The 12,911-nt window shown below is 40.6% G+C and overlaps 1 protein-coding gene across 1 annotated transcript in view; it reads left to right on the top strand.

The window, feature by feature from the left end:
• LOC101653524 (serine/threonine-protein kinase TNNI3K) overlaps nucleotides 1-11,947 on the top strand; it is a 354,136-nt gene extending 342,189 nt beyond the window's left edge. Inside the window, 2 exon segments of the mRNA XM_045291740.1 lie at nucleotides 9,085-9,144; nucleotides 11,774-11,947. Of these exon segments, the coding sequence (XP_045147675.1) occupies nucleotides 9,085-9,144; nucleotides 11,774-11,947 (234 nt within the window).
• Nucleotides 11,948-12,911: the final 964 nt, after the last annotated feature.

Here is a 12,911-nt window from a genome sequence, read left to right as displayed (position 1 = left end):
CATGTTGGTAAGAATCTATATTCTCTCCAGTGGGGTTCTCATTAGAGCCTGGGCCATCCTGCCTCCTGTCCCATATCTGTTCCCTCCAATGAAGTCCATCATGTGATGACAGGTGGTACTCCAGGCTTCCAACTGCTAAATCCCTCCCCTATAATCACCTCAGAGCTATCGCTGCTCTGCCATTAGAAATCAGAGCATTTTTAACTCAATAAAGACGTAGTGTAATCAGGAATTATTGTTGCTCATCTTTATCATGCTAAACTTGTTTTGATTGCCAGTGGCAGTGTCATAAGGATGGCAGAGTCCATTGCCCCTGGACAGCCTACAGGTGACATTAGAACAGACACCTGTGAGCAGGATGTGGATCACAATTCCCTTATGAAATTTAGACTGCATCTCAGAAACAAAGAAAGCTCTTTACGTGTGTGTGTTTTAAGTAAAAGGCAAAGGATTGTCAGAGAACCCTATTTTAGAAGCAGTAAAGAGCTCCAGGGAGTAGTCAGTTAAACGTTGAGTTGCTGGCAGATAAGTTGGCAATTCAAACCCACCATCCCCATTTCATTCCCTGGGAGAAAGTTGAAGCCGTCTGATTCTTTCGATATTCACAGCCTTCTACTCGGTTCTGTAGGGTCGCTGTGAATTGGAATAGATGGATGGCAATGGGTTTGGGTTTTCTTTCAGAAGAATTGACCTCTCTCATCCAATCAGCACTAAACCAAAACAAAAGCCACTTCCACGGAGCCAATTCCAACTCATAGCAACCCCGTAGAGCACTTCCAAAGCCATGACTTTTACACACGCAGACAGACCCGTCTTTCTTCCACGGAGTGACTGTTGGGTTTGAACCACTGACTTGGATTAGCAGTCGGAGCTGAACGGTGTCACCTGGTTTCCTTCCAGGTGACACAAATATGAAAAGGGTAATTTTAAGATATTTCGTAATTGATTATTTGAATTTTATTACTTCTGGCTAGCGTTACACTTTGATTATCTTTTCATAGTCTTTGATATGGAATAAGCGAGTTTTGTTTTTTGGAGAAAGACATCATGCTTGGTAAACTAGAGGGTTTAAAAAAGAGAGGGAAGAGCCTCAATTAGATAGATGGATACAGTAGTTGCAACAATGAACTGAAGTACAGGAATGATTGTGAGGACGGGGAAGGCTGGGGCAGTGTTTCCTCCTACAGCATAGAAAGGCATTTTGAGCTGGAAACTTATCAAGAGCAGTTATCCACAACACTCTCTGAAGGGTTCTTCCCCTCTGGGAAAGCAGGTCTTGTTATCACTGTGGATCACTGTGGATCACTTCGTGGCTATCACTTGACTGAAGCTCCATGCACAGGCCCTCCATTTGCGGCTCTGTGCCTATGAAATCTAACTTTATAAGTGTAGCATCCTGTCAATGAGAAGCAAATTCAAGAGATGCAGGAATATAGAGGAGCAATATTTGTTTCCTACAGACATCAGTTAATCAGAAATGAATGTTGTGAAGCTCAGAAATCCATTTTCGAGAGTAAGAGACTGGTCTATATGAGTTCTCAGTATTATCAGAAAAGGGTAGATATCAACTAGCCTTGTAACATTCTCTCCCTTGTTATAGAGGCTATTATGTCTACTTCCTAATTCTCATAGCGCCAATGAATTTAAGAAATATAATGAACAATTCTTTAACTCATACTTGTTTTATGAAAAGTTCTATTGGCAGAGTTTATAGCTTGTTTATTGCTTCTTGGATATCAGGATGTAAATCACATTCTCCTCAAATTTGTTAATAAGGTGTCTTATTAAATTGTTGACTTAAGCAAGCAATATGTAATGAATGCAGGCAGAGTATCTTGTTCGCATTTCTACAGCTCATTTACCACCAATAAAAAAATACTCAACTTTCAAAATTAGATGCACTTTGGTAATAATTTGTTTCACTGGTACATCATTTAATCTTACTAATGCCTGAACAATTGCAGTTCAGGTTTCTGATCCATTCATAGTCTTTCCAGCTTGTGGCAGAGTTCAAGTTTGCACAGAATATATGCAAAATATAATTAAGGTCATCATTTTTCCCTCCTCTTTGAGAGTTTTTAGCTACATAAAATGGTTGTATACTTGTGCAGTAGTATAGCTTTTGAAACACCACAGTTACCTTCAAATGCTTTAACATATCTTTGAGAAGGCCACTAGAAGCAAGAAAAGAAAATGTTATTATTAGTCTTTAGTTGCGGTGAAAAGGTTTGCTCTTTTAAAGTTTGCTTCCTTCAGGCTGAGTCCAGAGAACAGCAATTTCAATGCAAAGCATGACAACAAATTTGCCAGATAACCTGAACGTTGTATTTTAGAATGACTTTGGTATATTACCTACTATATAGGTCAGCTGATGGCAGAAGGTTATATCTTCAGCGCACACTGCGCAGGTTGCAGGGCAGGCTGCCGCCAATCGGAGCAGGATCGCCGAGAGCACGAGCGGTCCACCTGAAAAGAGAAGAGAGGGCAGTGGGCAGCATAATGCCGGCATTTGCTTTTTATGACGTCAGCACACTCGGCTCAGGATGCATTTTGGTGATTTCTGCTTTGAAAATGCCTGCTGTTGTTGTTCTGTTTGCGGCACGCCGTCAAGTGGGTTCTGACTCACGGTAACCTCCAAGGACCGAGTCGCACGCCTCCTCCAGGGTATTCTGGGCTGCAGTCTCTGTGGAAGCAGGTCAGCAGGTCTTTTCTCCCCACAGAGCCACTGAAGGCTCCAAGCAGTTAGGTAGCAGTCTAGAACTATCGTGTCACCAGGGCGCCTTGATAATTTGCTAAGCCTTTAATTTGCAGAGTTGAATGGACTGGCCATAAACGCAAATTAGCATGACTTTTGACTTGTCAAACAAATAAGTACACGGGGCGGCTGGGGTGGTGGTGGTGGTGGTTATGAATGGTTGACTCGCCTTACTGACAACAACTCATGTGTGACTCAGCATTCTGTTAGACCAAGCAGCACGCCCCCTATGGGATTAGCGATAACTTTTATGGGAGGAGAAAGCGCAGTCTTTCTCCCAAGGAGAAGCTAGTGGTTTTGCACTTCAGACATTGTGTTATGCATAATTAGCCACATAAAAGGTGTCCTGGTAGCACTGTGGGTTAGGCATTGGGTCGCTCATCACAGGGTCAGCAGTTCCTCTGTGAGAGCGATGCAGCTGCTGCTCCCATGAAGGTTTGTAGTCCCTGCACCTCGATACAGTGGCTCTATGAATTGTAACTAACTCGAAGGCAGTTAAGTTTATGTCTTTTAATTTAATTAAATTATGGGTGTGTGTTTTTTTAATTCATCTGCAAGGTGGCTGTTCAAGCCCACCTAGCAGTGCCATGTCCTCAAAGGTCAGGAGATCTACAGCCACGCAAACCCTATGGAGCAGTGCTGCTCTGTAAAACCTGGGGTGGTCCTGGATCAAACTGGAGTCAATGGAAATTAGCAACGAAAAATCAGGGTACTTTATACATTGCAGTTTCTAGCTCTTTCGTATGCACACTCTCTCACTTTATTCTCCTCATTCTGCAATCCAACTAGAGGTCAAGGAAAGGCTTGGAGTAGGTAATATGCCATCCAAGTTCCTTTTCCTATCAGACTTTCTGCTGTGGGGATTCACTAGTTTAAAATCCTAGTTTTGTACCTTCTTTCTTGAAGGTTATTTTTGCTGATCTGAGACGTTTTTCCTTTCACACTCTAAAGATGTTGCTATATATTCTTCTATTTCCATTGTTCCTTGTGAGGAATTAGAAGTTATCCAAGTTTTTACATTTTGAAATCTCTCCTTCTTTCTCACTGCTCTCATCTACAGATTTCCTATTTATTTTTGAGTTTCAGTAGTTTGACTATGATTTTTAGTCTCTTCAAGCAGAAAGATGGAGTTGGCATTTATTGAAGTGGAGAAAACTATAAATGTAAGCAATTGCATCTATGAGTTTGGAATTCAAAGGAAAATACTAGAGTTGGAACATGCAGGTTGTTTTTTAAAGCCATAAATATGAGTTGAATGTCTCCCCAAACAAATCTTGATAGAGAAGAAATCCACATACCAAATTCTTGGGCAATCAAAAAATGTTAAGATAGGTAGAAAAGGTGGAACTTAAATAGGACACCAAGAAAGATCACAGATTAATGAGAATCAACGAGAAAGTAGTGACCTCAAACTAATTGAAAAGACTGTTTCAAAGACAAAGGGATTATCTATTGTTTTTAGCTGTCAAACAGATTTCCAATAATTAGTAATATATCAACTGCATGTGACAGAGTAAATGGCCCCATAAGGATTTCCAGGCTGTAAGCTTTATGAGAGGAAGCCCTAGCACCAGTTAAGTGTTCAGCTGCTAATGCAAAAAGTCTGTGGTTTTAACATATCACCTACTCTGGTAAACTATTTATGTAAAGATTATGGGGCAATTCTAGTTTGTCCTAAATGTCGCTATGCATCAGAAGCTCCTTGACAGCAACAGGTGTTTGGGTTTTCGAAATATGAATGGGAGCAAGTCAGCACGCCGTTCTCCTGCAAAGCCAGTTGGTGGATTTAGATCACACACTTTGGGGTTAACAGTCCAACACTCACCCATTACATCACTAATGTGATGGTTCCCTCCCGTGACTGCAGTGTGAGGTGGAATGAGCATTGAGAATTAACCGGGGTTTCCAGCAATGAAGAGCTCTTTGTGTGTTCTGCAGGGCCAATGCCAGCACTGTTATAGGATTAGAGAGGAAAGGACATGCTTTCAAAGGGGAGGAACTGGAATTCACTGAGTAAAAGCAAGTTTATATAGATGAAATTGAGTAATCGGTTGAGAAAAAGTAGAGTGATGAGAATTGTTTATTTTAACATAGGAAAATGCATGGCATGTTTTTATGCTGATGGGACTTACCTGATAGAAAGAAACATCGATGATGCAGAAACATTGACAAAAGTATTATGAGAGCAATACATTTGAGTAAATTATAGACAAGAAATAAATATAGTCATAACCAGCAAATTTTATACAGAAAAACAGAAGACAAGCTCGATTGCATTGTCTAAGCAAGCCTGCGTGCCTTGATATGCTAGTAAAAATTAAAGGTTTGAAGAGAGAGTAAGATACAAAATAGCCATCAGGAATATGAGAGAGTGGCTGGGCTAGAATATCTCATAGGATTTAAGGGCAATACTAAAGGCCCAATTATGGTTACAAATTTTCAGTGAGAACACTTGAAATGGATTTAATCCAGGTGGAGATTTTTCCTAGAGAGTACAACATTTTAAACAGTAGAAGGGAGCTCAGTAGCATGGAAGAACATGCTTATGATTGTCAATGAAAACTAAAGTTCAGAAATGGGAAGTGAAGGAATGAGCTAGGTGAGACAAAGTGAAAAGAGAGTGAAGTGAGAACAAACAACTCGGGGGAGCTAGATATGAGAGAAGGAAATCAATATTATTAATAGCTCTCCAGTGGTTTATATGTGCACAGGTTTATTCCTGACAAAATGTATTTATAGGTATGTGTGTCTGTTCTATTAAATTGGCATTCCATGATGCTCACCTTTCCTACATAATCACTGAAGACAAATGTGAGCATAAGCAAAGGTGGTGAAGAAAACTGATGGTGCCCGGCTATCAAAAGATATACCCTCAGGGGTCTTAAAGGCTTGAAGATAAACAAGCAGCCATCTAGCTCAGAAGCAACAGAGCCCACATGGAAGAAACACACCAGGCTGTGTGATCACCAGGTGTTGATGGGATCAGGTATCAGGCATCAGAACACCCCAAACAAACAAATATACCAATGCGAATGATGAGGGTAGGAGTGATTTGGACCATCCCTCACAGAAGAGTCATAAGGAAAGAATGAGACACTCAGCATGCAGCATCGCACCAAGGGAGCATACAACTTTCCTCTAGTTCTTTAATGCTTCCTCCCCTCCACTATAATGATCCCAATTCTACCTTACAAATCTGGCTAGACCAGAGGATGTACACTAGTACAGATAGCAACTGGAAGCACAGCGAATCCAGGACAGATGATCCCTTCAGGACCAGTGCCGAGAGTAGCGATACCGGGAGGGTGGCGGGAAGGCAGGGTAGAAAGGGGGAACTGATTGCAAGGATCTACATATAACCTCCTCCCTGGGAGATGGACAACAGAAAAATGGGTGAAGAGAGACATTGGACAGTGTAAGACATGACAAAATAATAATAATTTATAAATTATCAAGGGTTCATGAAGGAGGGAGGAGCAGGGAGGGAAGGGAAAAATGAGGAGCTGATACCAAGGGCTCAAGTAGAAAGCAAATGTTTTGAGAATGATGAGAGCAACAAATCTACAAATGTGCTTGACACAATGGATGGATGCATGGATTGTGATAAGAGTTGTAGGAGCCCCCAATAAATGATTAAAAGATAAAAAGGGTGTGTGTGTAGCCAGTGGGTGGCTACACACAAGTTCTCTCAGTAAAACACTTTGTCTTAGAATCCTTAGGGAACCTTCAAAGAAAACGGTTCAGTCAAAACTGGGGCTTCTAGTAGAAGCTGCTGGGCCAGTGGAGTTCAAGGCTGAAAGGCCTGCTTAGAAGGTTATGGCAACTATGTGGGAGGATTCCCAAGAGCAAACTTGATGTATTCTCTCAAAGGTCAGAGAATTCTTAAGAAAAGAGAAAACTGCATTGATAAGAAACAGAACAGGAAATTTGCACCAAGGAATTGTTTTTCAGTACAATACACCTCCTCATTCATAGAGGGTAGCAAGGACTAGCCTATAAACAATTTGTTGAGACACCTTATTTCATCCACTGTCCAGCTCTGATCTTGTCCTTTTAGACTTCTTGTCCCCCCAAATTAAAAGAACGTTTAAAAATCATACAATCTGTGCCCCTCAGGGATGTGCAAACTTCTCTTTTTGATATGGTGTGAATTGAAGGAGCATAGAATTCTTCCGATCGATGTGATGAAAGCACTTTCTGAAGTGGCTATGAAGCCTGTGTGAAAGGTGCAGACTTTGATGGACGGTATGTTGACAAAGAGTAGCTTCCTATTGTGACATTTTGTTTAATAAAGGTGTTTCCTGATTTTTTAATTTTGTAGTTATGTTTTCTGACTTACCCTTGTCGATCAATCAATCCATCGATAGTGGCAAATACCACTGTATTTTATAGTTGTATGATGTTGCCATGGAAGCTCACTCCATTCTAGACACTAGTGAAGTTGTAAGATGGTTGGCAAGCATCATTATGGCCAAAGACTGGTGGGGTCAGGGCTCTAGAAGGAGTAATCCAGAAAGAAAGGAGCTGAGGCCTGGACACAAAATCTATGGGAATTGAAAGCCACGAGCATCGCAGACCTTGGAAGTAACAGGAACATGCATCATGGCTAAAGGATTTGGAAATGATGGGAGAAGAGCTCATGGGAGAAGAGGAGGCACAGATACTGCGGTGAGGCAATTGTCATGGTCATCTTGATAGGTGATAAGACACTCGGAATCATGTGTTGGAGAGCAAGTGTGTTAGTCTGGGTAGTTTAGAGAAACAAATCCACAGAAACTCATGTATAAGAGAGAGTTTTATATAAAGGTCAAGTGCACATCAAGAAAACATCCCAACCCAGTGCTGCCCAAACCCACAAGTCCAACATTAACTCATGGTGTCCTACACCAGTCCATAAAGTCATCCTCCATCTCATAAGACACACACTATGATGCCAACTGCAGGAGGAAAGCTGAGTCAGTGAATATGTAAGCATCTCATCTCTGGCAGGGGTCTCCACATGGGTGCTCCAGCACCAAGAGCTGCATCGGGATAGGTCCATGTGGCTTCTCCTTAGGGATGTCTCATAGGAAGTGAGCCTTGCCAGCTGAAGCAGGGAACTGCTAAGGCAGCTGCACCCTGGTCCGACCATCACAAAGCAAGAGACCTGAGAACTTGAAAGGCAGGGCTCACCGAGGAGCCATTTATCCCTCCACCTTTCAATTAACCCCACATGTGTTTATCGGCCAGGTTGGCACAATAAACTAACTAACTCAGCAAGACAGTAAGCCAGCAGTTAAAAATCTTCAAATGATGAGGAAAAGTGACATGGAGTTGATAAACTGATGCTTTTAGAGGAGGGATCTTTTGGAAGTTGTGGCAACAGGAAGATAGCTCTGAGTGTACCCTACCGCTGCCCCCACCAATCTAAAGGAATAGAGGATGTGCCAGGGAAAACAACTTCCACTTGAGAGGGCTCTGGGGGCAGCAGGGCTCTCAGGGGAGGACAAGATATTAAAGGAGACATTGTTCTAGTAAGAGTCTGAATTAGTTGGTGACTGCACCTGCATGTTAAATTGGCCCCCTCCACTGCCAGGCAGTGAAAGTCACACAAAGGGAGAGATGATAGGTTATATCTTCCTTAGCATCTGACAAAAAGAGGCATGAAATTTCTTCAAAAGACGCCATCATTTTCTTAAATTCAAAAAAACGTTTTCTATGAATCCATAATCATGTTTATATCCCTAGCAACTAGAAAAATGCCTGGAATAAACTCCAAATACAATAAATGTTCATTTAACCACTTTCGTCTGAAGTCCATAATTGGCAGTGTCATTAAAGGCAATATTTGAAGACAAAAAGCTTGTCTAAGGCCTTGAGTCAGGGCATAGTCAGTTTTTGTCTTGATCTTTGTGTCGGATCTGAGATGGTCTTTTTAAAAAGGAAGGTAATTATAAAATTAACTCTAGCAGTTATTTTCCTGCCCACATATTGTGCACCAAGATAGGTAATGGTTGTTAGTGTTCACGTTTATTCTTTCATTGTGAAGTGGAAAACCTGCCATTTTAAAAACATGCAAAGCTAATTAAAGCTTTTCCACTATTTCATTATCTGACCAGAGTTGCAAATTCTGACTTAAAACTCTTATCAGAGAAGACTCAACATTTGTCCCTGAACAGCAAATGAACATTCAATGAACACTTCAATACAGGGGTATTTTAAATAAAAAGTTACTTTATTGTTAATCTCTTTCCTTACAAATGCAAATACACACATTTCAAAACCCACAGAATTCCACCCCTTTATACTTGGAGGGAAAATAACTGTCTTTGTTTAGTTATTACTGACAGGGAAGACCTGACGTTTCTGCAGTGGTGCTGAGGCTAGAGGAGTGTCTCCGCAGCACGGAGGTGAGATTCCTCGCTTCTGAACGGCATCTGTCCCACAGGATGCTGGGAAATGCCCGTGAGGTGGGTTTTGGGCAGCGGGAAGCACACGTGTAGAGCACCATTTCTATTTAAGCATCATGAAGTTGATAGGGGAGAGCAGAGTTTTAAGGGCAAAGACAAAATGCAGAGTGAGTTGGGGTTCTGACTAAAATGAACAGGCAAAGAGATCTGCATAGTTTAAATAGTTGATAGATACACATTTGGAAGTATAACAAATATATTAAAATTCTTTAAATCCGTCTTTGTCTATGCAAATGAAAAGTAAATTAAGATGTCAGGTTATGGCCCACTTAGGCACAAGAAGAAAGGAAAATTTTATCATCAAAATTAATGGGTAAATTAACTGGGAGGCATTACTTTCACACTACACATATGTTGTATTAAGTGATATATGCTACTAATCAGGTTAATTCAATTTTCTTCCTTAATATCAAGAAGTTGATGGCTTTAATTTTCTCTATAATTACCATAATTTTCTATACACCTGGTCAGGAGATAGTATTTGAAAATATTCAACAGAACTAAAACATGAGCTGTAATTTAAAAATAATATATTCTCACATGCCACATGCTATAGGAAGAGGGGTATGGACATGAGTTTGAGAGCCTTACATAAATCTGCACATGAAAGGAAGTAGTACAACTAGGAAGGAGCCTAGCTGACACAACTGGACCTGTAACCACATGGTCAGTGGTTTAAACCCACCAGCCACTTCTCAGAAGGATGAGGGTAAAGATGTGTAAGGCTCAGGAATCCTATATAGGGTCAGATGAGTTGGAATGGATTGGAGGACAGTGGGTGTTTGGGGTTAATAAAGATGAGGATCAAGAGCCATGGATTTCTCCATATAATCCCAAAGGGGAAACAATTTTTTTTAATTGTTCGGTTTTTTAAAACATTTTCTTGCCTAAAACCAAACAAAAATTTGACAGAACCTAACTTGACTATTGGAACAGAGTTATAGTTTGGCTGGTGTGTGTTATCTCATACTTTCCCTGGAATTAAAAAAGAGAACACTTTTTATATAGAAGGAAACTTCAGTCTTTAGATAGAAAACCTAGCTTTTTTCCTTGAGTTCTTAAATTTATACAACCCTCTAAAGCAATAAAATCCATTGCCATCAATTCAATTCTAGCTCACAGTCACTCATATATGGTATTTCTAAAACTTTAAATCTATAAAAGTATAAAAAAAAGAGAGTGAACAGCCTCATTTTTATCTAATGGAACAGCTGGTGGTTTGAACTATCAACCTTGAAGTTAGCAACCCAATTCTTACCCCACTATATCACCATGGATTCTTATACAAAGCAAGGAGAAATAGTGGTATACTAGAAGAACTTCAGAAGCCCCTATCTTAACTAGAATATATGCCAAACGTTTGGGTGTGGAGAGGCTTCAAGATATGGGTTCCAAGTAGCTTTTCCTTTTGAGTCTTTGTGCTTGACAGTGCAGTTACTCCGAGTCCGAGTATATCCAGTTAGGTCACAGTACGATTTCCCCAAATGGTGAGAGCTGAAGGACTTCACAACGTTTCCCCAGCAAGAAAGATGAGCACGCAGGCATCATACGCAAAGGGAATTGGCCGATTGGATTGCGTTGGTAGAGTCAACCTGAAGGAGCTTCATTTGCTGAGGCCCTTTTTAAGAGGGAACTCCTCGTCATATTTCTAGATCTCACAATGCTGAAAGGAGCAGCAAAAGCCCTGATCAGCAGGATCCTAGACTATCTTGGAGGATGATGCTGTGTGCCCTGTCTAACAAGAAAGACTCTACCAGGAACCAATCTAACATCTCTGCCACAGCAGAGATTCCATCACGGGGTTTTCAAGGTTCCTTTTCGTAGTGACTTTTCATGATTCCAAAAGCTTTAATTAGCAATGCCTCGGTTACTCTGAACTTTATATATCCCTGTCAAACTGATGTCTACAGTCTCCATATCTTATGAAATTGTAATGTCAAAGTCATAATACTTCTGGTTGGATTAGGTAGAATGAATAAGAAGCAACGTTGTCCAAAATTACAACAAAAATACTCAATTTTTCCTCGTCTTTCTCATTTTCTGCACTCAACAATCTTGCTTTTTCCCTAATGATTTTAAAGCTATTTATAGTTCTCTCAAATCACTGAATAATTCCCTTCACATGCCAAATATGAAGACAATCTTCATTATTCAAAATGAATATATTCTTGGGTAAGTGAATACAAATTCTTTTTTTTTCTGTTTTTTTGCAAAGGGGATACTTTTACACTACAGTTTAAGGAATTCTGCCAGGGATCTTATTGCCATAATGAAGACTGTAGAGAATCTTTTGATCATTGAATAGTAACCTCCTAAATATCTATTTTATGAATTGAATCTGGGCTTACTGTGCCTTCTCACAAAAGAGCACAAGTTTAATGGGACAGCTCTCAGCGTAGAACTGGGTCAAAAAGTAAATTAAGCTAGACGGGCGTCACTATAAAGGGCTGAAGGGAAGAGCCAGAAGCAAACCGAGATGAATAGAAAGTAAAAAGAAAAGTCCTAGAAGAGGAAGTTAAAATAAACCATCCTCTATTTTATACACTGAAGCTGCCCTTCCTTCACACAGCTAATGTCTCCAGTATCCAGTAACAGCAGTGGGTCTCTCTCACGCGCTTCTTCCTCGGATTGTCTGGTGAGCCGGGGAGGCCCTGGCAGGAGCCACGTAGCAGCTTTAACGAGTTGCTTTGAATTGGAATATGCTCTTAATGCGAGGTCCTATGCTGCTTGGTCCCAAAGCTGAGTGGAAATCCTAGAGAAAGAAACCCCGAAGGAAACGCACTGCCGTTGCGTTTGTTCAACTGAGTCGCAGCAATGCACACAACACTGTCAACAGGGGGGTGATTCCTTGTTTAGGCAAACTTTAAAAGAGGAGTTTTGAGTTAATTTTTCTTAACACAAAACTAAAAGTTGCACATTTTATTCTATTATATTTGGTGCATATTCATTGCAAGTAACAGCAATTGACTCTCACTTAAGCAGTAAATCCTTGCTTAAGGCCAGGGGTGGATAAAGAGAAAGGATTCTGGAAACATTTTCTGGAATCTGAGACAGAATCTCTTTTGTGGGAACCAGGAAACAATTTTAAGAATCTAATTGCCAAGAGTTTAGGCTTCTTCTATGCCAAGCTCTGCTGGCTACATGTCCCAACCGCTAGTTACCCAAACAAAACAACAGCAGCAACAACAAAACACCTCACTGCATAGGCATAGTCAATGGTGACTGTGTTACCTGTAAGCTTCTGAGACTGTAACTCTTTCCAGAAATAGAAAGCCCACCCAGTCTATCTCTCGTGGGTTGGCTGGTGTTTTGAACTGCTGACCATGCTGATTGCCACCCAACATGTAACTACAGAGCAGAACCTCGAAACCCTTGATAGACTGTCTTTTTTTTCTTAGTGTAATTTTAGACAGTCTTTTTGTCTTTTAGTTTAGTTCTATACTTTTAAAGAAAAACATGTCAGTCATCCATTGTCATAATAATTCTGCATAACAAACCAATCCAGTCCACAGTGTTACACATCATGAGCATTCATTTCCCTCTTCTATGTTCCAATGGGTTAGTCAGTTTTTATGGATGTATGTAGTTTGGGGTGAACTTGACTTTGACCTTCAAGATTGTCCAGGCTGTCTCATCCTTCTTGGATCAACAGCTACCTAAGAAATATTCTTTTCATGGACAAAAGGTAAGGGCACCAGAGACAAGTC

The sequence above is a fragment of the Echinops telfairi genome, unplaced genomic scaffold, assembly GCF_000313985.2.
Source record: "Echinops telfairi isolate 266 unplaced genomic scaffold, ASM31398v2 ScPeMD7_443;HRSCAF=831, whole genome shotgun sequence".
Classification (NCBI taxonomy): Eukaryota; Metazoa; Chordata; class Mammalia; order Afrosoricida; family Tenrecidae; genus Echinops; species Echinops telfairi.
The sequence above is the reverse complement of the archived record's forward strand: the minus strand, read 5'-3'. Positions and strand labels throughout refer to the sequence as shown.